Here is a 23063-nt window from a genome sequence, read left to right as displayed (position 1 = left end):
GCCTAGGACTAAAGCCATGCGTCTACAGCCAACTGAATTTCAATTGATGCTGTGAAAATTGTATATTTATTTGCAGAAGAATAAAACTGGACTCTTATCCTTCACTGGTTATAAAAATCAACTCAAAATCTATTGAAATTTTAAATATAAATTCTGAAACTATAAAACTACTTGGAAAACTATAGGTAAAATATTCCAGGACAGCAGAATGGTCAAGATTTTTTTCCCCTGGATAGGATCCCAAAATTATAGGAAAGAAAAGCAAAAATAGATGAACTGGGTTTGTCTCTTTCTATTCTATTGTATTGTATTCCACTGGCCTTCATGTCTCTTTTTATGCCAATATCATGCTGTTTTGTTACTAGAGTTCTGTAGATAATTTGACATCAGATACTGTGATGCCTCCAGCATCACTGTTATTGCTCATAATTGCTTTGGCTATTCTGAGTCTGTATTCTTCCATATGAATTTTGAGATTTTTTTTCTAGTTCCATGAGGATTGTAATTGGAATTTTGATCATATTGAATCTATAGAGTGCTTTTAAAAATATGGTCATTTAAAAAATATTAATTGTGCCTATCCAAGGTAAGTCTTTCCATCTTTTAAGATCTTCTTCAATTTCCTTCTCCAAGGTTCTAAAATTTTCACTATAGAGGTCTTTCACCTCCTTGGATATATTTCTTCTCAAGTATTTTTTTTAGGCTACTGTGAATGGAATTATTTTCCTGATTTTTTTTTCTCAGCAGGTTTATTATTGAACTGTAGGAAAGCTATTTTTTGTATCTTGATCTTATATCCTGACATTTGCTGAATATGTTAATATGTTTATTAGCTCTACAAGACTTTTAGTGCAGTTGTTTTCCATTGTTGTTGTATCTGTGTGTGTGTATGTGTGTGTGTGTGTGTGTGTGTGTGTGTGTTGTTTTGTTTTTTGTGCCGGGAATTAAACCCAGGGTCACTCTACCAGTGAATCACATTCCCAGCCCCCTCTCCTTTCTTTTTTATGGTATTAGGGATTGAAGCCAGGGGTGCTTGAGCACTGAATCATACCCCAGTTCTTTTTAATATGTTATTAATTTATTTAGAGACAGGGTCTCACTGAGTTGCTTAGGACCTTGCTAATTTGTTGAGGCTGGATTCGAACTTGTAATCCTTCTGTCCCAGCCTCCTGAGTTGCTGAGAATTTTATTTTTTATTTTTAGTCAGGGTCTCACTAAGTTGCTTAGGACCTCGCTAAGTTGTTGAGGCTGGCTTTGAACTTACAATCTCCTTTACCTCAGCCTCCAAAGTTGCTTGGATTGTAGGTTTGGAACTCTTTTTGGTGAAGGGGTTTTCTAGATATAGGGTTATGTCACCAATAAATAGAGATATTTTGAGTAATTACTTTCCTATTTTTATCCTTTTAATTTTCTTCAGAGACAAATCTACACACATATAGTCACCTGATCCTTAACAAAAGGAGCCAAAAGCATACATCAGAAAAAAGCATCTTTAACAAATGGTGCTGGGAAAACTGAATATCCATATGTTTAAGAGTAAAATTCTATCTTTCACTCTGCACAACAGTCAACTCAAAGTAAGTCAAACACCTAGGAATTACACCAGAAACAACTCCACCTGCTAGAAGAAAACATAGGGTCAACATTTCCTAGACATTGACTTCCTTAGCAAGACCCCTAAAGTGCAATAAATAAAACCAAGAATCAATAAGTTTGATGTCATTGAATTAAAAAGCCTCAGTACAGCAAAAGAAACAAGAGGCTGAAGAGAAAGCTTATAGAATGGGAGAAAAGCTTTGCTACCTAGTCCTCTGACAGGAGATGAATATCCAGAATATATATACAGAACTCAAGAAACTTAACACCAGCATCACATCCACAAAGCTCTGAGTTCATTGCCCAGTTTCAGAAAAGACAAAAAAAATCTTAACCAAAAAAAAAAAAAAAAACTCAATCAATAAATGGGCAAATGAACTGAATGGATATTTCTCAAAGAAGAAACACAAATGGCCAACAAATACATGAAAAAACTGCTCAATATCCTCTGCAATTAGAATGGCAACCATGAAGAATACAAGTATCAATAAGTTCTGGTGAAGATAAGGGGGAAAAAGTACACTCAAGCATTGCTGGTGTGACTACCAATTAGTACAATCACTTTGGAAAGCAGTGTGGAGATTCCTCAAAAGGCTAGGAATGGAACCACCACATGATCCAGCTATACCACTCCTTCTTATTCTTCCAATAGAAATAACGTCAGCATATACAGTGATAGATAAATACTGATGTTTATAGAATTATATATAAATACAATTCACAATAGCTAAGTTATGGAACTAGCCTAGGTGTCCATCAACAGACAAAGGGATAAATGTAGTATATACACAATGGAGTTTTACTCAGAGATAAAGAAGAATGAAGTTGTGGCATTTTCTGGTGAATGGATGGAACTAGAGATCATCCTGCTAAGTGAAATAAGCCAGAATCAGAAAGTTAAGGGTCAACTTTTCTCTTTCATATGTAGACGCTAGAGAGAAATAAGGAATTTTAAAAGAAGGGAATCTCATTAAATAGAAGAGAGAACAGTGGAATAGAGGGAGGGGATGAAGAGAGTAGAAGAGGTATGGGAAAGGAGAGAAACAGTGGAATGAAATCCACCAAACTTTATGCAGATGTACGACTATATCACAATGAATTCTACTTTTATATAAATATAATGCACCAATTACAAAAAAAAAGTGAATAAAAGAAAGACCAGTAGAATATAGAGGAAATAAATGAGGGAAAGAGAAGAGAAAGAAAGGAGATAGTATCAGAAATTTAACTGGAACAAATTATGTTATATGTATTAATGAATATGCCAAAATGAACCCCACTAATATGTATAACTATAATTTATTAATAAAAAAGGAAAATGGGCAAATGGGGTTATATCAAATCAAAAAACTTCTGCTCCTGAAAGAAAATAATTGACAATGGAGAAACAACTTACAGACTGAGAGAAAATAATTGCAAATAATTCAATCTGACAAGCAATTAATATCCCAAAGTATATAAGGAACTCAAGTTAGAACAAAATAAATAATAATAATAATAATCTAATTAAAAATGGGCAATACATCTGGAAGATGCTTTTTTGTAGAATTGATATTTTTTTCTTTAATGTTTTTCTAGAATTCACCAGCAATACAATGGGAACCTAGAGATTTTTTTTTTTTTTTTTTTTTTTTATGGAAAGGGTTCTCATTTAAAATGACCATTCCATGATGGTGGATTGTGATGGACATTACCATCCAAAGTACATGTATAAAGACCCAAATTGGTGTGAATATACTGTATATACAACCAGAGATATGAAAAATGTGCTCTATATGTGTAATAAGAATTGTAATGCATTCCACTGTCATATATCAATAAAAAATTAATTTAAAAAAATAATGAAATAAATAATATATAAAATGATCATTCCAGGGCTGGGGTTGTGGCTCAGTGGTAGAGCACTCACCTGGCATGTGTGAGGCACTGGGTTTGATCCTTAGCACCACATAAAAATAAAATAAATGTATTGGGTCCACCTATAACTAAAAAATCACATATTAAAAATAAATAAATGAAATAAAATAAAATGACCATTCCAGCCAGGCTTGGTGGTGCACCTCTATAATCATAACAATTTGGAAGGTTGAAACAGGAGGAAGACAAGTTTTAGGCCAGGCTGGGCAACTTAGCAACATCTTGTCTCAAAATAAAAATGAAATGAATTATTCAAAATGAAAGCATAAAAATAACTAAATTCATAAAAGTTAAAAAACAAGGAGCTGAGGGTGTAATTCAGAGGTAAAGCACAACTGAGTTAAATTCCTAGTACTACTAAAAAGAAAGGAAGGAAGAAACAAAAAAGGAACAAAGGAAGGAAGATCTTTAAAAGCTGTAGGGCTCCTCAGGCTATATTTTCCTGCATAAACTTTGGTAATTCATGTCTTCAAGATGATTTTCTATTTAATTTCTATTGTCAATTTTATTGGCATAATATTAGCATAAAACGTTTCCTTACTCTTTCATGTATTATGATCTGTAATGATACACTCTCTCATTTCAGGTATGGTAATTTGTATCTTCTTACTTTTCTCCCTGATAATTTTACTAGAAATTTACTGATTTTATTAATCTACTAAAGAGCAATGGTTTAGTTTTTATTGATTTTCTCTATATTTGTTTTCTCTTTTATTGATTTATGTTTATATATATATATTGTGTAATATGTAATGATTATTTGTTTTATTTAATTATATAAATTATTATGTATTGATCATACAATATATAATACAATATTATATATCATATTATGTTAATATAACATTTTATATTTCATTAGTAGTAATATTTAATAATTAATTCATTATTATTTGTTCTGTTTTATACTTCCTTAAGGTAAAGGTTTGGTGCATTTATTTGGCACTGCTCCTTTCTAATTCAGCCACTTAGATATTATAGGATTTCCTTTTAGGACAACTTTGTCATGTTTTCATTTCATTCAGTGGAAAATATTTTAAATTCTCCTTTCGATTTTTGTTTTGACTCATAGGTTAAAAGTATAACATTTAGTTCCCAGGTACTTGGAGATTATCCAGATATTTCTATTATTGATTTTTAATTTAATTGTATTTTGGCCAGAGAAGATAATTTGTATGCTGAAAATTCTTTTCATTTTTATAAGCCAAAATAGCCAGTATATGGTCTATCTGGGTATGCTGGAAAAGACTACATATTCTGCTGTTGTTGGTTCGAATGTTCTAAAAATGCCAATTCAGTCAGGTTGATTTGGAGTGTGATTTGATGTTCTGTTGCTTCTGCTTATTTTTTTGTCTGCTTGTTCAATTACTTATTAAGAAAGCAGTATTGAAATCTATAGCTCTAGTTAAAGATCTTCTCTTTCTCCTTTTAAGAGAACCATCTGCGGATTTTTGTAATTGATATTTCTCCTTCTTTCTCTCTTTCAATTTTCCTCTCTCTCTCTCTCTCATTCCTGCAGCTCTCTTTTAAATTCTGTGTACTATGGCTTTCTCATCAATGGACAGAATCCACCAGGCACTATTTGGGTTCCCTCTCCCTGCATGATAACCTGAAAACACTGTCCAGGCCATCAGCCTTTTCTGATTGTAGGGTTCACTTTGTTTCCATTCTTAAGAGTCACTATCCTATATTGCCTTTGAACAATTTCTGAAAAAAACATTATGGAATATGTTCATTCTCAGTTGTTATTTAAGATGAGAGGTTAAATCTGATCCTCCTATTTCATTTTATCCAGAAGCAAAAGTTTCCAATTATATTATTCACAGGTACTCAAATTCCACAACTGAACTAATTTCCATTTCCTGATCCTGCCTTCATCATTCCAACCGTAACTCCAAAAGAAAGAAAACAAAATAGCACTGTTTCTTCTCTAGTCCAGTGTACACAATTTTAAAAATAGCACCACCCAATCACAGAAGCCAGTAATTAGAATTTTATCTTTTCCTTCTAATCTTTCTTTGGCCCCCATACTCTAATCAGGTACCAAATTCTCTCTTTTCCCACAGTCATCATCTTCATCCTGGAAAAAATGCAATTTATGACTGGTCTCTTCCTCCTGTACTTCTCAACTTTAGTCCATTATTTGTATCAAAACAACTATCTTATAGCCTTACTTTAAAAACAACAACAAAAATATGAAAAAAATCTTTCACTTTAATTAATAAGTGTGTTCATTGTAGCTGCATGACTGTAGTAATTCCAGAACTGTTTTGAGTATAGTAGAGGATTGAGAAAATATATCAGTGAAAAATACTGTGTTGAACTGCAGTTAATAGTATCAATATAAACGTATTACACATACAAGCATGTATATGTATATGCTTATGCAGATATTTGTATATATGTATATGTGTCTGCATGTATATATATATGTATGAATATATACAGATGTTTATATGTATATATAACACCCACACATATATACATATATAGGTGTGTGTATATGTGTGTGTTTTCTATTTTGTCATTAATGACCATTGAAAGGTTCTAGAAGCAATGATATCCTTATAGCAAGAAGTTAAGTCTATATATAATTTCCCACAAAATATACTATTTCTTTTTGGAAAAATGACTGATCACAAGGCTGAATAATGGAAGGTACAAGATTAAGTCTGAAATGTACTGTTATGACATATACTTTAAAAGTGTTCAAAAATGAGGTGAATGTATCAAAAGGAAACAGAAAGCAGATTGAACAGGCTCCCAGTAGGCAAATATTGAAAATTGTAAGGAAAAATTTTAATCAAAATGAATAATGATACTAATATTTTATAATCCCCTGAATAAAATAAAAATGCATTCATACTGACAATTAGCTAATTAATTAACAGGAAAGAAATACTAATTTTACAAACAGAATGCCATATAATAAATGTAGAGGAAAAATGGATTAAGAAAAATCATTCTTTTGCAGCCATAACTGTTGTTATTCATGCAAGAATAATCAATATTTGCTAAAACTATTGGGTACAAGTTGGAAGAAGAGCAGAATAGTGTCAAATAATATCCCCATGACTTATTAATTATAAGCTTAAAATGGTAATTTTAGAGTGAAGTAACCTGGTAGACATCAAAATTAATATTACAATAATAAAGCAAACAGACATCATGCTTCCTTCTTCAGTAATGCTTTGAGAACGAACCCCTGTTGTTTTATTTCCAAAAATGAATAAGGAAGATATAATTGACATTATGAGAGAAAAGAAATGCTGAGCAACTATATTAGAGTATAGGTTAAAGAGTCATGACAATAAATGCAATGAATAATCCTGGATTGCATCCTAAATGAAGGAGAATTACTATAACAGACACTTTGGAGATAATTAGAAAAATTTAAATATGGACTACAAATTAGAAAAGAGTATTATGTTAAGTTACATTTTCTGAATTGTAATTGTATTTTATAAAATTATTTAATTGTTCTAAGGAAATATGCACTTAAGTATTTAGGAACAAAGGGAAATGATATATGTGACTAATTCTCAAATGATTTTGGAAAAAATTAAATTCACCCACTTCCATACTTGCCATTTTAACACAGCCCATGACATATTATAATGCATTCATTTCATTGTAATAATACTTCTGATTATACTAAACTGATGGTCAAGTGCAATCCCATCTAGCCTGTAGATTGCTACTCTTTAGAAGACCAGGCTAACATGTGCTCAGATTTGAGAACAAATTTCCCAGCTGTTTCTGGCCCATACCTGACATCCAGCCAGTGATTATTATTTTGTAGTTATTATTGTTTTTTTTTACTAGAAACTGGCTTTGTCAAACTTTGAGGCATAATACTCCAGATACATTTGCCTAAAATTCAGAAACTTTCCAAAACCAAACTAGAAAGCTTACCCTTTAGAATAAAGAATTAATTTCTAGTGCTCTAAAGGAAAAAAAATTCAACTTTACACTAAACTTCTTTATCAATAGACTACTGAAATTACCTTATGACTCATTTAGATGGAAAGGGCTGAGTAGAGAATCTTAAAAGAATAACTGACCTCCAAGTCCAGGTCTCAATCGGTTATCATAACCATCCAGAAGACGATCCAAGATTCTAGTGAAAATAGTGATGTTGTCAGTGCTGTCATCAGGAATATCTGGGGCATGCTTAGGAGAGAGTCTGATACAATACAAGGAAAAGAAAAGGAAAATAGCAGTTCTTAATAGGAAACAATTACATGTATAAACATTTTAATTCAGGGAAATTTCAAGCAATAGACCAAGCCAATAAATAGCCCCATGTCTTAACCAAAATTGCAAGCACTTCTTATTTGTCACAATGATTGTCTGCATAGAAAGCCAAGAGTAATCAATACATCAGCTTTTACACTTGGACAACAAACTCAGAAAGGAAGACAAATTTCCCCATACTTATTGCTAGTAGAGGCAAAGATTGAATTAGAATCCAAATTTTCTGACTTTCTAGTGTCCCTGAGCTACTTCCTACTCCTCCAGTTTGGATATCTTTTGCAAGCCTTTATGAACACTATGCATTTTACTAACCACCTAATCAGACTAGGCACTGTGACTGATATCTATACATTGTGAGGAGGAGCTTGATGTTGTTTGGCAGAACTAGAATTTTTTAAAGCCCTGAGTAGTTCAGGGAAAAGAGGGATATGGTGAGAGAAATGGCTATTGTTGAGGAGGGTAAAGAAGGAGGTGTAGCATTAAATAAAGAACCAAGAACTAGAAATCATGGTACCTACTTATTTGGAAATGGGGTAGATGATCAAACAAATTATTGTACTATATATATCTTTAAGTCTTGATTTTCCCTATTTTTAACTTGGACTCAAAAAGTTGACTTTAGTTAGTATATAATAATTATTCCCAGTATCTAGTTTATCAGAGCTGTAAAAGCCACAAGATACCAGTTAAGTAAAGATCCTATGAGACAGTTAATACATTCCAGAAATATCTATGCCTAGAACTGAGCAAGGTTCTTATGCTGAAAAAGAGCTTGAGAACGAACATACAGGGTAGTAGAAACATCTGAATTGAATAGTTCTCAACCTAAACCATCATTTTTTTTTATCATGTAACTTAGTAAAAGTCAATTTGAACTATAAGTTTCTTAATTCATAAACATAATTCAATTCACTTACACATTTTTATTATTAACTATATGATCACTACTATTCTAGGTGTTCTAATAAAGAAGAAAACAAAATAAAATAAAATAAAACTAAGTAATGTTTCTCTTGCTTAACTTACAAGGTTTCTGAGATAATTGAATTATAAAATAAATATACTTGGAAAAGGGAAATTAAGCCTCAAGAGTTTGAAGACATGATTTGAGTTTATTAGTTGCATGACCTTAGGCAAACCATGTAATACCTTTAGTGGTAGCTTTAGCAATTAAAATCATCCCATATATATGCTGTGGTAATATCAAATAACATATTAAAATTGCCAGGATGAATGTTTCATATCTAGAAGTATTTGAAGTTTGTTTTTTAGAATAGTAGTTTTTGCACTCAAATGCATTATTCAAATATTAGTGATAATAACAAATTATTGGAACATGTATCATCCAAAAGTCATAGGGACAGCTTTAGCCAGAGAGGCACTGGAACCTAAGTAATAGAGGATGATTGGCTGTTTGAACAGATCATGAAAAATGATACAGAAGCTTCAATAGGAAGGGGGAATAAAGGAGGGAATTGAAAGGTAGAGTTAACCAACTGAAATCAATACACTGAAGAGAGAAATGCAGACACCTTGTCAGATGACAGCCTACATCTGGCAAAACCCACCAATGTTCTGGTCCATCTGATGTATGGCCATGGAGCAGTTGTAGGAACTCAACTGATTCAGTGAAAATCTGTTTCTTATTATCTCTTGACTTTCACTGTGGGGGTTCTTGACCTTGGTTAGCCTAATTTAATTTCTGGGAACTAGATCTACAAAATGAATGGGAAACCATTTCTTGGATTACTAGAACATAACAGAACAGAGAATCCTCTTAAAGACATACACAAACCAAAAAGGAGTTTAGAGATTACCTATTCCTGGTGGATTTACAGATGAGAATGCTAAAGTTCCTGAATATAATTTTTAAATCAATTTGAGAATTATTGGGAAAGCTAAAAAATTAGATCCCAAATTCCCAGATGCAAGGCATTCAATTTCTCTATGATTTTTACACTTGATTACTGATATGTTTTTCTCCTGACATGGACTAAATTGCTACATAAAGTGCTGGAAGTTGGTTTAAGTTAGAATCCAAATTAGAACTCTCTTCTTCAGTCACTGTACTGTGCCAGGATGCTGTAGTTTGTACCCATCCACAGGTATTTTAGGGTAAACATCAAAGAATCATAGTACCTGAGGATTATTAAGGACTTTAGAGATCATATAATTCTTTACCTTCATTTTACATATTAGACACCTAAGATATCAATGCCATTGAGAGAAAAAAAATTGTTTAATCACATGTTTAAAGTTAATGAGATTGGTACACTAACAATACCTTATATCTGTCACTATTGGTTGGATCAAATATGATAATAATAAACCCCCATTAAAGAATAAAATTATGTTACTAATACATTATCTGTATGTTAAGCAGGTTTCATCATTTTTCTAGTTGTAACGATGGATCAGTAGCAAGTTCACAGGATTCGAGTCAAATGACCACGGTGTTAGTTCTGTCTCCGTCACTTATTTCCTTATATGTAAAATAGGGATAACATAACCCTACCTTAGAAAGCTTTTGGAAAAAAATAATTAAATAAAATAATAAAAATAAGACTGCTTTGTAAATGAGGGTTTTTCCTTATTTTTTCCCAAACTCCTGATAACACAGTGAGAAACCTTTGAAATACATGCACTTTTAGTCAAGCTCACTAACCACGTAGATATTAAGTGCAGGATGTCAGCAGTAATAGCATTAATTCAACCACATCAAGGACCTTGGTGTGTTTATGGTAGGGGAAAGCACAGCTGCAGAATTGCTGATGCAGTTCAGACAACAGCCCAAAGAGAAGAGAAATTTACTTCATTAAAAGGATGACATTTTCCCTAATACTGCATATGTCCTGGGGGAGAACATGTTTTTAAATAATGAAAATTCTAGATTACTGGCAAATCATATCTCTGCACTACTCCCAAGACTTCCATAACTCTTCACGGTTTATCAAATAAAATCCCAACTCCTTAGCCTGACATTCACAGCCTTCTGCAATCTGGTGCCAATATACTTTTACAGCTGCAAATTCCACTATTTTATTTTCATACCAGAAATCATAGCCAAATCAGATCACTTACCATTTCCTAATATCCCCTGCATTCATTTTCCAAGCCCAGGCTTTCCCATGAGTAGAAAGGCCTTACTAAAGATTTATCTTGCTAAGGATACCAGTTATATGCTGCGGAGGGAATGAGAAACATGTGTGGTCCAACAGCACATATTCTAATGTTTTTACAGAAACCACTTGAAGGAAAAAATAAACTTTTTTTACAAGAATATGCCTAATCTATCTAAGAAAGAGAGCTGGTCTTAAATATTTTCTACAATATTATAATAAATCTAGAGAAGTGTTGGCTTAAGACATGCCTACTTACATATGTTCTACCTGTTCATATTAACCATATTTGTTGAGTTAAATTAAAATAAAGACCAAGTTCTTAATACCTTCTTAGAAACTGAAAGACTCTGCTTCACACACACACACACACACACACACACACACACACACCAATAATAACAATGACAACAACAAAAACACAGGAAGAATAAACTAAAGCATATTGTAAATGGCAAAGGTACTAGAACTTAAAGATGATTCCACATATGAATATAAAAAGACATACCCCAATTTAAAATATCTCATGATCAAAACACTACCATAAAGATTATTCAGTTGTCCAGGCAAAACAATGCAAGTCTATTTCTCATAATTCATCTGAATTAACCATAGGGCTAATGTATGAGCCCTATTTCAGCGACATTTTTGTTGAGTAGACTTTCATAGACCAGCCCCTGAACCATTTATAACACTGTCTCTGTGAAAAAAAAATTGACACAAAAGATGGGAAAACTACAACACTATACATATTCTCTCCCTCACTGTTACTTGCTCTTTACTCCCATATGCTCAAGGCAATAAGCTGCCCACCAGCTCAAACCCTCTCATTCATTCCTGGTGACTGATACCCTTACAACAGTCTGGCAGTCATCATCATAATCAAGTGATCAAATTTAGTATCAGTATTACTGAGACAACTTTACATCCAGAAATGATACAGTAAGAAGTCACAGTATCACCTAGGAAGTATTCTTGATCCTGGCCTCAAATGTCCATCCTTGTCCTATGTCACAAATGCTACATTTCCACTTCAGGAGTAAAAATATTAGGATCAAATGATACTTATTATTTCTTCAGACCCTATGAAAAAACTGCATTTGCCATCCAGTCATATGGCTGAGATATTAAGTATTCAGAGTTGAGAGATTACTATGTATAAGCAAATGTTTATTTACATAAAATAAATTATCATATGCCTAATTCTTGCATTTATTTTTATTTATTTACTTTTGTTCCCAGGGATTGAACCCAGGTGTACTTAACCACTGAATCACATCCCCAGTCTTTTTTATTTTTATTTTGAAGCAGAGTCTTGCTAAATTGCTTAGGGTCTTGCTAAATTGCTGAGTCTGGCTTTGAACTTGTAAACCTCCTGCCTTAGCCTCTTGGGTTGCTGAGGTTACAGGCATGCACCACCATGCCTGGCCTAATTCTTAGTTTTTTTTAAAAAAAAAAATTTCTTTGTGATGACTATTTCCACCACTAAAGGCCCCTGCACCTCACATGAAAATTTGTTTTGCATAATATATCTGCTAGCTGGCCTTAGGTTCTTGCCCTATTCCTTGTGGTTCTCCTACCCATACAATATATCTCTAAAATGAGTCTCTTTGCAAATTGACACTCTTCAAATAATATTAACCAAAATGTCTAATTTGCAGTCAGATCTGGAGGATTCATCCAATACTTATTAGCTACTTAGGCACTTACCTGTGGACCCATTATGAAATTGCTGATATTTGACCATGTTGACCTAGAAAAATAGTTTCATGATGGTTCAACTTACTGTTAATATACAGAGTTCTCACTTGTTTGGTGATAAAAATACAGAATCAAGAAAGAGTATAAGAAATGTATTCATTATATAAATCTGAAATCATTTTCCATAATTTTTCCTCAAGAATATGAGACTAAAGTAGTCCCAGGACCACCCTGCTGACCAGAAGACCCACCCCAGAACCCAGCACAGGCCTAGGACAGTCCCACCCACTGACAGACCCACCATGGAACCCAGGCCTACCCCACTTCCATCTTGGGACACGGCAGCCATCACCTTAGACCTCTTCCCACAGTAGCCTCCACCTTGGGACAACAGATAGGGCCTGGAGGCAGCTACATCTCTGGACAGAGAGCCCACCCTTTCAGCACCATCTCTGAAAGTGTTTGTATCCATCTTGGGACACCTCCACTGCTATCTTGAGTTATCTCCTCTATTGCCACTATCACCTTTACTTGCAGTAGCATTTATCTTGGGACACCAGCTGAGGTCTAGAAGCCCAACACCAAGGTGAGGTACAGGTAATCTCCAGAGACACTATAATATTATAGGGTACCAACTGTAATACTTCAGATCTGCACTGCAAGAAAGGGAAACATATAGACAACATGAACAAACAAGGGAGGAAATTGCCCCAAACAAACCAAGACACTACAATAATAGAATCCATGGATGGCACAGTTGATGAAATGTCAGAAAAGGGATTCAGAATGAACATAATTAAAATGGTCTATGATTTAAAAAATGACCTAGTGAGCAAATACAGGCAAAAATTGGTCACACTAAGAAAGAGATAAGGGAGCAAATACAGGTAGCAAAAGATTACTTCAAGAAAGAGAGATTCTGAAAAGAAAAACAATCAGAAATCCTTGAAATGAAGGGAATAATAAATAAAATTAAAACTCAATAGAAAGCATTACCAACAGACTAGATCACTTGGAAGACAGAATGTCAGATGATGAAGACAAAATATACAGTCTTGAAAATAAAGTTGACCACACAGTGAAGATGGTTCGAAACCATGAACAGAACATCCAAGAATTATGGGATAACATCAAAAGACCAAACCTAAGATTTATTGGGATAGAGGAAGGCAAAGAGATTAAAACCAAAGAAATACACAATCTTTTCAATTATATAATATCAGAAAATTCCCAAATATGAAGAATGAATTGGAAAATCAAATACAAGAGGCTTGCAGGACACCAAAGGTACAAAATTACAACAGATCCACACCAAGGCACATTATAATGAAAATGCTTTGCATACAGAATAAGGATAGAATTTTAAAAACCACAAGAGAAAGGAATCAGATTATATATGGGGGAAATCAATTAGGATCTCTGCAGATTTTTCAAACCAGACCCTGAAATCTACAAGATCCTGGAACAACATACACCAAACTCTAAAGAAAATGGATGCCAAACAAGAATCAGAGCTAAAATCAAAGAAATTGAAACAAAAGAAATAATCAAAAACACTGACAAAACAAAAAGTTGGTTCTTTGAAAATAATAAAAATTGATAAACCCTTAGCCATTCTAACAAAGAGAGAGAAAAATCAATTTACTAACATCTGTGATGAAAAAGGAAATATCACAACAAACACTACAGAAATACAGAAGATAATCAGAAATTAATTTGAAAATTTGTACTCCAATAAAATAGAAAATATCAAAGGCATTGACAAATTTCTAGAGTCATATGATTTGCCCAAACTGAATCAGGATGATGTACACAACTTAAACAGATCAATTTGAAGCAATGAAATAGAAGATACCATCAGAAGCCCACCAACCAAGAAAAGCCCAGGACCAGGTGGACATACACCTGAGTTCTATAAGACTTTCAAAGGAAAACTAATACCAATATTCCTCAAATTATTTCATTAAGAAGAAAAGGAGGCAGCACTTCCAAACTCAAGCGAGGCCAATATCACCCAGATTCCAAAAACCAGACAAAGACACATCCAAAAAAAAAAAAAAAGAAAAGAAAACTTAAGAGCAATATCTCTAGTGAACATGGATGCAAAAATTCTCAATGAAATTCTGGTAAATCAAATACAAAAACATGTTTAAAAGATAGTGCACCACTATGAAGTGAGGTTCATCCCAGGGATGCACAGTTGGTTCAACATACAGAAATCAATAAATGTAATTCATCACATCAGTAGACTTAAAGATAAGAATCATATGATCATCTCAACAATTGTAGAACAAGCATTTGACAAAATACAGCACCTCTTGATGTGCAAAACACTAGAAAAAAACTAGAGATAACAGGAACATATCTCAACCTTGTTAGAGCTACCTAAGCTAAGCTCAAGGCCAATATTCCCTCTAAAAACTGGAACAAGACAATTATGATCTCTTTCACCACTTCTATTTAACATAGTTTTTGAAACTCTAGCCAGAGCAATTAGACAGAGGAAAGATATTAAAGGAATATAGATAGGAAAACAAGAAATCAACTATCACTATTTGCTGATGACATAATTCTATACATAGAGGATCAAAACAATTCCACCAGAAAACTTCTAGAATTAATAAATGGATTCAGTGAAGTAGCAGGATACAAAATCAACACCCATAAATCAAAGGCAATTCTGTACATCAGTGACAAATCCTCTGAAAGAGAAACTAGGAAAAACACTTCATTTACAATAACCTCAAAATAAAATAAAATACTTGGGAATCAACAAAATCAAAGAGGTGAAAGAATTCTACAATGAAGACTACAGAACACTAAAGAAATTAAAGAAGACCTTAGAAGATGGAAAAATCTCCCTTGTTCTTGCATAGGCAGAATTAATACTGTCAAAATGACCATACCACCAAAAGCACTCTACAGATTCATTGCATTCCTAATCACAATCCCAATGACATTCCTCATAGAAATATAAAAAGCAATCATGAAATTCATCTGGAAAAATAAGAGACCCAGAACAGCCAAAGAAATCCTCAGCAAGAAGAGTGAAGCAGGTAGAATCCTCTATACCAGACCTTAAACTAAACTATAGAGCAATAATAACAAAAACAGCACAGTATTAGCACCAAAATAGACTTGTAGATCAATGGTTCAGAATAGAAGACACAAAGACAAACCCACATAAATACAGTTATCTCATACTAGACAAGGGAACCAAAAAACATACATTGGAGAAAAGATAGCCTCTTCAACAAATGGTGCTGGGAAAACTGAAAATCCATATGCAGCAAAATGAAATTAAGCCCGTATCTCTCACCATGCACTAAAATCAATTCAAAGTGGATTAGGGAACTAGAAATTAAACAGAGACCTTGTGCCTAATAGAAGAAAAAATAGGCCCAAATCTTCATTATGTCGGATTAGACCCCTACTTCATTATTAAGACTTCTATAGCACAAGAAATAAAATCAAGAATCAATAAATGGGATGGATTCAAACTGGAAAGCTTCTCCTTGGCAAAAGAAACAGTGAGATGAATAGAAAGCCTACAGAATGGAAGCAAATTTTTACCACATGCACATCAGATAGAGCAGTAATCTCTAGGATATATAAAGAATTCAAAAAGTTAAACACCAAAAATCAAACAACCCAATCAGTAAATGGGCCAAGAACTAAACAGTCACTTCTCAGAAGACGATATACAATCAATCAACAAATATATGAAAAAAATGTTGAATATTGCTAGCAATTAGAGAAATGCAAATCAAAACTACTAAGATTTCATCTCACTCCAGTCAAAATGGCAGCTATCAAGAATACAAACAACAGCAAGTGTTGGTGAGGATGTCAGGGGAAAAACACACTCATACTTTGCTTGTAGGACTGTAAATTGGTGCAATGAATATAGAAAGTAGTATGGAGATTCCTTGGAAAACTGAGAATGGAACCACCATTTGACCCAGCTATCTCACTTCTCAGTTTATACCCAAAGGACTTAAAAACTGCATAGTACAGTGACAAAGCCACATCAATGTTTTTAGCAGCACAACTCACAATAGCTAAATTGTGGAACCAACCTAGATGCCCTTCAGTAAATTAATGGATAAAATGTGGTATATATACCCAATGGAATATTACTCAGCAATAAAAGAGAATAAAATCATGGCATTTTCAGGTGAATGGATGGAGTTGGAATATATTATGATAAGTGAAGTCAACCAATCTCCCCCCAAAAAAGGCCGAATGTTTTCTCTGTTATGAGGATGCTGATCCATAATGGGGATGTGGTGGGAGCATAGGATGAATGGAGGAACTTTGGATAGGGCAAAATGTAGGGAGGGGAAGGGGGAATGGGAGTAGGAAAGATGGTGGAATGACATGGACATCATTACCCTAAGTACATGTATGAAGACACAAATGGTGTGACTTACTTTGTATACACCCAGAGACATAAAAAACTGTGCTCTATATGTGTACTATGAATTGTAATTCATTCTGCTGTTATGTATAACAAATTCAAATAAAGAAATTTAAAATAAAATTTTAAAGAAAGAATGTGGTACTCAAAATCAGAATGGTGTTTTAGACCTGTTTCTACTATTATGTAACTGTATGATCTTTAGAAAGTTAATTTGTATTTCTGAACCTCAGTTTCTTCATGTAAAAATTAAAGATCAGGGGCTGGGGCTGTAGCTCAGTGGTAGAGCACTTGCTTTGCAAGTGTGACACCCTGGGTTCAATTCTCAGCACAAGAAAGAGAGAGAGAGAGAGAGAGAGAGAGAGAGAGAGAGAGAGAGAGAGAGATATGAATGGTGTCCATCTACAACTTTAAAAAATTATAAAATGAAGATAAGATTATAGATACTATCTATAGGTCTTTCCATCTCTGTTGCTCTAAAGATCCAGAATCTCATATCCCTATCTACAGTATTAGTTGTTTGAAAATAGAAACTATAGTCCCAAGTATTAACCAAAATTTTCTTACATTAAAATCATCTGGAGAATTTGATTAAATGAAGATTTTAGGTACTATTCTCAGAACTTCTAAATCACAATCTTCAAGTGTGAAGCCTGTACTTCTTGCTTCTTGCTTACCCATACCAAACACTGAGAACCATTGTATTTAGCACATTGATAAACCATTGTTGGTTGTTAGAACTTCAGGGACAACCAAGCTAGATTATTTAATAGAATGAACTAGTAAAGATGAATAAAGTAAGGAAGCACATGGATTTTTTTTCAACATACAAAGGCATATTTAATATGGTATGAAAACAAGCAAAAGGAAACAGAAGCTCCTTTAAGTATCAGAACTTTCACATATACTATACATTTTAAAGTTGAGTTGGCTCCTTTTTTTTTCTAGTAGATACAAATAAAGTGCCAACCCTAATATTCTAAGACAACTTTTTAGTAGTCTCATCCTTCCAAACCTTGAATATAAAAAATGTTTCTTTTTCAAAAAATATTGTCCATTATAATTATACATAATAGCGGGATTTATTATGACCTATTCACACACACACATAGCATAAATTAGTCTATGCAATCATTATGCCCTGGTATTAAAATCAAGCACTTCATTCTGCTTTTGCAGGAAGGATCTCTTGGCTTCTTATTTAGCATAATTGCTAAAAGGTTTGGGCTATTTGGTTTCCAAAGCATTAGCAGGATGTAAACAAAATAATGTAAATAGGAAAGGCAACAACTAGCAGTGAGGATGGTGATAAAAATTGAAAAAGCAGATAAAGAATTAATATAATGAATGTTCTTTATAAGAATCAAAAATCACCAAGAAAAGGGACTACTGTGCTCATAATCTTTGTTTAGGTTTATAAGAAAATATGCAACATATTTTTAGAAAAGTTTAAAATTTTAGAAGAACTTAACCCTTAAAGTAAGATTTGTTTATTTAGAACTTCTACCTTATTTAGAACATTTAGCATGGTCCAATGAAATCATACCCATGAGGAGTTAATAATAAAGGTCTAGTTTCAACTTCCCATCTTGGGAGAAACAAAGAGACTCATATGCCAAGACTTAAATGGATATTTAAGTCCAGTTCTGTAGTTCTAAGCCCCAGAGATTACTGTAAAAATCCTGATAAAAGATTGAAAGAATCAGAGTACATCAGTAATTCTTAAAAATAATTCAAACAGTTATATTTCAAGATGCATGTTTCTAAGAAAATGGGACTATAATCAAATGTAAAACAAACAAACAAAGTTCACTAGGAAGGAATGAAATATCCTGTGTAATACTGGAATATTTTAAGCTTAAGGTGTTATTAGTAATTATATCCCCTTGTGTTATGTTTTAGATATGAGGTATTTCCAAAAATCTCATATGTGAGACAATGCAAGAATTTTCAGAGGTGAAATATTTACATTATGAGAGGTATAAAGTAATTGGCACATTAATTCAATCATATGGATTAACTGTGCTATAACTGTAGGCAGGTAGGGTGAAGCTAGAGGAAGTAGGTCAGTGGGGGCATGACTTTGGAGTTTATATATTTTGTCCCTGGTGAGAAGTTTTCTCTCTGATTCCTGGTTGCCATGTCCTGAGCTGCTTTCCTCCACCACACCCTTCCACCATGATGCTGTGCCTCACCTCAGGCCCAGAGCAATGGAGGGAACTGAAACTGGACAGAACCTCTGAAACCCTCAGCCAAAATAAACTTTTCTCCATCTACATTGTTCTTGTCAGGTTTGTTGCTCACAACAAGGAAAAAGCTGATTAAAACATATAGGATTTTAGTCTAAAAGAAGTTCAACAATGGCTGAAGAACAGAGTTTGGTGGCAGGAGGACTAACTAAATATGGCTAATAAGGTAGATAGATAGAAGCTGGACCATAGTGGGCTTTATAAAATTATAAAAGGAGTTTTTACTTTATTCTACAAAAAATAAGATACCATTAAAGGGATGTAAATAGGTTTGGTATAACTTAGCATGCATGACAGAAGGAAACTGGCTATAGAGTAGGATTAGATGGGGGCAAGAATTACAACCAAATAGAGGCTCTTGCCATGGTACAAGTGAATTAAACTAGTAGTGGGAAAATGGGTGCATTCAAGGCACACACAGGGTAGAAATAACAGATCAGAGCAATTGATTCAAACTGGAGAGTGAAGGATACAAAATTGGCAAAAATAATTCTAAGTTTCTGGCTCAAGCAACAGAGTGCATGATGGCAACACTGACTAAAATAGGGAAAATGGAAAAAGGGATATGTTTTTGTTTTGTTGTGTTTGTTCTTTATGGTGAGGGAGATGGAAATGATGAGACTACTTTGGACATGCTTATTTTAAGGATTTTGTGGAATAATCAAGTGGACATACCTAATAAAATGTTGAATATAGAAATATGATGTTCAAGAGAAGTCAGAAATGGAGGGTGAGATGAAAGTATGATGAGCAATTGAGGTGAGGCTACAAAAGTCTTGGCTCCTTGTCTCAAGGTACGACTATTCCATTTATGATTCCTATCTCCTTGTATTGTCAAATTGAGGCTATAATTCACATGAAATCACACTTTTGCTTAACTTTACCCATTTCCCTATCTTGTTGCCTTACTTTCTTACAGTTTTCTGCTGTGAGTATTCTCTTAATAAATCCTTTGCTCAAGAATACTTCCTTCCATCAGATGTAATTAACAAAGACAGTAGAATGAATTGGACATAACTTTCCTATGTTCTTGTATGAATACACAACCAGTAAAATGCTGCATCATGTACAACCACAGGAATGGGAAATTTTACTCCATGTATGCATGATATGTCAAAATACACTCTACTGTCATGTGTAATTAAAAAGAACAAATAAATAAATTTTAAAATGAATATTTCTGTCATGCCCTGCTTCTAGAGAATATAATCTAAGTACCCAGGAATTCTGTCTCTGAAGTCAAAGAACATCATACTATATGTGTATATTTTATGTATACTTCTCTCCTTAAGTTTTATTTTATGAAACAAAAAAAAGATAGTGGTGGGTGGAGGAATGGATAAGAGGCAAGTAGAAGCAATAAAACAGATCACTTCTTCAATAAGCATGAAAGTAAAGACAAACACTACAGGGGCTATCTGTAGAGAAAATTTTTAAGTTTAAGATGAGAGATTCCTTATCATTTTTAAATGTTAATGCACCAAACCGAAAAAAAGGTGTAGTTTGAAGATTTATGAGAGAAGAGATAAAATGAATAGCAAAAGCTGGAGACAACTGCTTTTAAGATATCACAGAGGGGATTCAACATGAGCTACGGACCTGCCTAGGAAGATCTTTGAGGTCTCTTTTTGTGGGAGAGGGGTACCAGGGGCACACAACCACTGAGCCACATCCCCAGCCCTATTTTGTATTTTATTTAGAGACAGGGTCTCACTGAATTGCTTAGTGCCTCACCATTGCTGAGGCTGGCTTTGAACTCATGATCCTTCTGTCTCAACCTCTGGAGCCACTGGGATTACAGGCATGCACCACTGAGCCCGACTTTGAGGTCTCTTTTTATCTTGAGATTCTGAGCTGATGATTTTTTCTCTCAAATACAATGTAATATATCAGAAACCAGAGTATTTGGTTCATCTGAGGAAAACTCTGAAATGTGAGGTAAGCATTTATCAAATTCTTCTTTTGCCCCAAACCTTAAGTATTCTTACCCGCCAATATCTTGCTTTACAAAGTCCCCAGGTTCTTGTCGTCTTGATTCCCCTTGGCCAGTCGTTCCAGGGAGAATATTAATCAGAAAAAGAAGCCCAAGTCTGGTAATGTAGAAATGACACATATGTGTGATCATCATCTTCTCAGGTACTAACTTGGAGAGACCTGTGAAATCCACAATACAAGGAAAGGGGAATGGACAAAAGGGTAGAAAAGAAAGGGAGGGAGGGGGAAACAGATTAAAATGTATTCAGCTCTATTGGAACCATTTAACTCTTCTAGTATCCAGTTACAGAATGCTTAACCTGATATCCTCCTTCCCCCAGCTCATCAGTGCTACCAAAATCCACACCAATATAGGACACTTTTTCTGAATATACCAGAGCTCATCAAAAAAAGGATACATAGGATAGTATAAAGAATTCTAGATCAAAAATCAAGAAACTTAACATATATTTCCATCTCTTTCCTTGTCTTCCTCTATGATGAAGTAACTTCCAGAACTTCTCTTAGCCTCAATTACCCCTTATACTCCAAGAGCTTAAAATGGTCTCTCACATCTTTATTTTATTTCTCCTAATGCCACTTGACCTTTAGTGTCACAAAGGCTTTTCCTTTAGTTAACAGTGTAATAATATAGAACTTCTGGCATATTAAGACATGGAGACTTGCCAGGTAAGGTAGCACACACCTGTAAAACCAGCAGTTTAAGAGGCTGAAGCAGAGATATGTTACATATGATCAGCTATTACCATTAAATGAATATGTCTATTGGTATATGTTCAGACAACCATCAATAAATGCAGAGATAGACTTTACACAAATAGATACATAAATCATTATAACAAACTTTGTGATGTTTCAAATGATCATAGTGCATAAACTGAAAACTGTGATACAGTGCTTTCAAACAAAATAAAGTGCTCATATAGCTGGATATAAGTTGATTCATGCAAAGAGGTATTTGATTTATTTATCCTTAAGAGACATAGTTTAAGAGAAAATGGTCCTACTGTGAGAGTAGACTACCATGACGCAGAACAGAATATCATGGTCCATAAGCAGGCAGACACAGTCAAAAATTTTCACAGGAGCAGAGAGGCAAGATACAAATGAAAGTGGGGTATCAATGACTACCGTGAGTAAATAATTATCTATAATATTTGGATACACAACTATAGTGAAAACATCCATGGTGAATAAACTAAAAATTACAGGAAAGGAATATCATGTAATTACATAAATAGTCAAACAACCATGATGCATGAGAAGAAAGTAAAACCTAATAATTGTTTAAAAGTCACTGTGAATAACCTAAAGCACACCACCAGTATAGACAGCTATGGTGTATGTTTATATAAGTACAATACATGGAAAACACCAACATTATAGGAGCTTACAACCAACTGTGGCACAGCAGCAGATGACTGTAGCAGGAGCAGAATGGCTATGAAACAGAATGAGACAAACCTTAGGCAGTTTCAGATAATCACGATGTCTGAATGGATTATTCATGATATATGAACACATAACCATGACACATACTCAAGTCACATAACATATGATTGCACAGGCAAATTAGCAAATGGTTACTCTACCTATTCACCCTACTCGAGAGCTAATAGAGAGGACAAGGAACAAAGAAAGAGAAAATATCATACATAAAATTGAAAAATTGAAAATTAACACCTCCATCTCAGAATCGATCTCTTCTACCTCCATCTCTTCTAGAATCCATATCTGTACCTGTTCTCCAGGAGAAAACTTATAACAACTCAAATGTTAGACCTAGCATGTTCAAACCTGAGTCTCAGA

General features: G+C 33.9%; 1 protein-coding gene and 1 long non-coding RNA gene across 7 annotated transcripts in view; one reads left to right on the top strand and one right to left on the bottom strand.

Annotated features, from left to right (window-relative positions):
- Gabra3 (gamma-aminobutyric acid type A receptor subunit alpha3) overlaps window positions 1-23063 on the bottom strand; it is a 213235-nt gene that overhangs the window by 101241 nt on the left and 88931 nt on the right. For 5 of the 6 annotated variants that reach the window (XM_040286804.2, XM_040286798.2, XM_021735399.3 and 2 more), the window contains 2 exons: window positions 21248-21413; window positions 7578-7699 (listed from right to left, as the gene is read on the bottom strand). In XM_040286804.2, the coding sequence (XP_040142738.1) occupies window positions 7578-7699; window positions 21248-21387 (262 nt within the window). In that variant the 5' untranslated portion in view covers window positions 21388-21413. Of the gene's footprint in view, window positions 1-7577; window positions 7700-21247; window positions 21414-22846; window positions 22867-23063 lie in introns of all 6 variants that reach the window. The other variant, XM_021735402.3, reaches the window with a different exon arrangement.
- Window positions 1-23063, top strand: part of LOC144371665 (uncharacterized) — a 181876-nt gene that overhangs the window by 100292 nt on the left and 58521 nt on the right. The window lies entirely within an intron of this gene.

The sequence above is a fragment of the Ictidomys tridecemlineatus genome, chromosome X (assembly GCF_052094955.1).
Source record: "Ictidomys tridecemlineatus isolate mIctTri1 chromosome X, mIctTri1.hap1, whole genome shotgun sequence".
Classification (NCBI taxonomy): Eukaryota; Metazoa; Chordata; class Mammalia; order Rodentia; family Sciuridae; genus Ictidomys; species Ictidomys tridecemlineatus.
The sequence above is the reverse complement of the archived record's forward strand: the minus strand, read 5'-3'. Positions and strand labels throughout refer to the sequence as shown.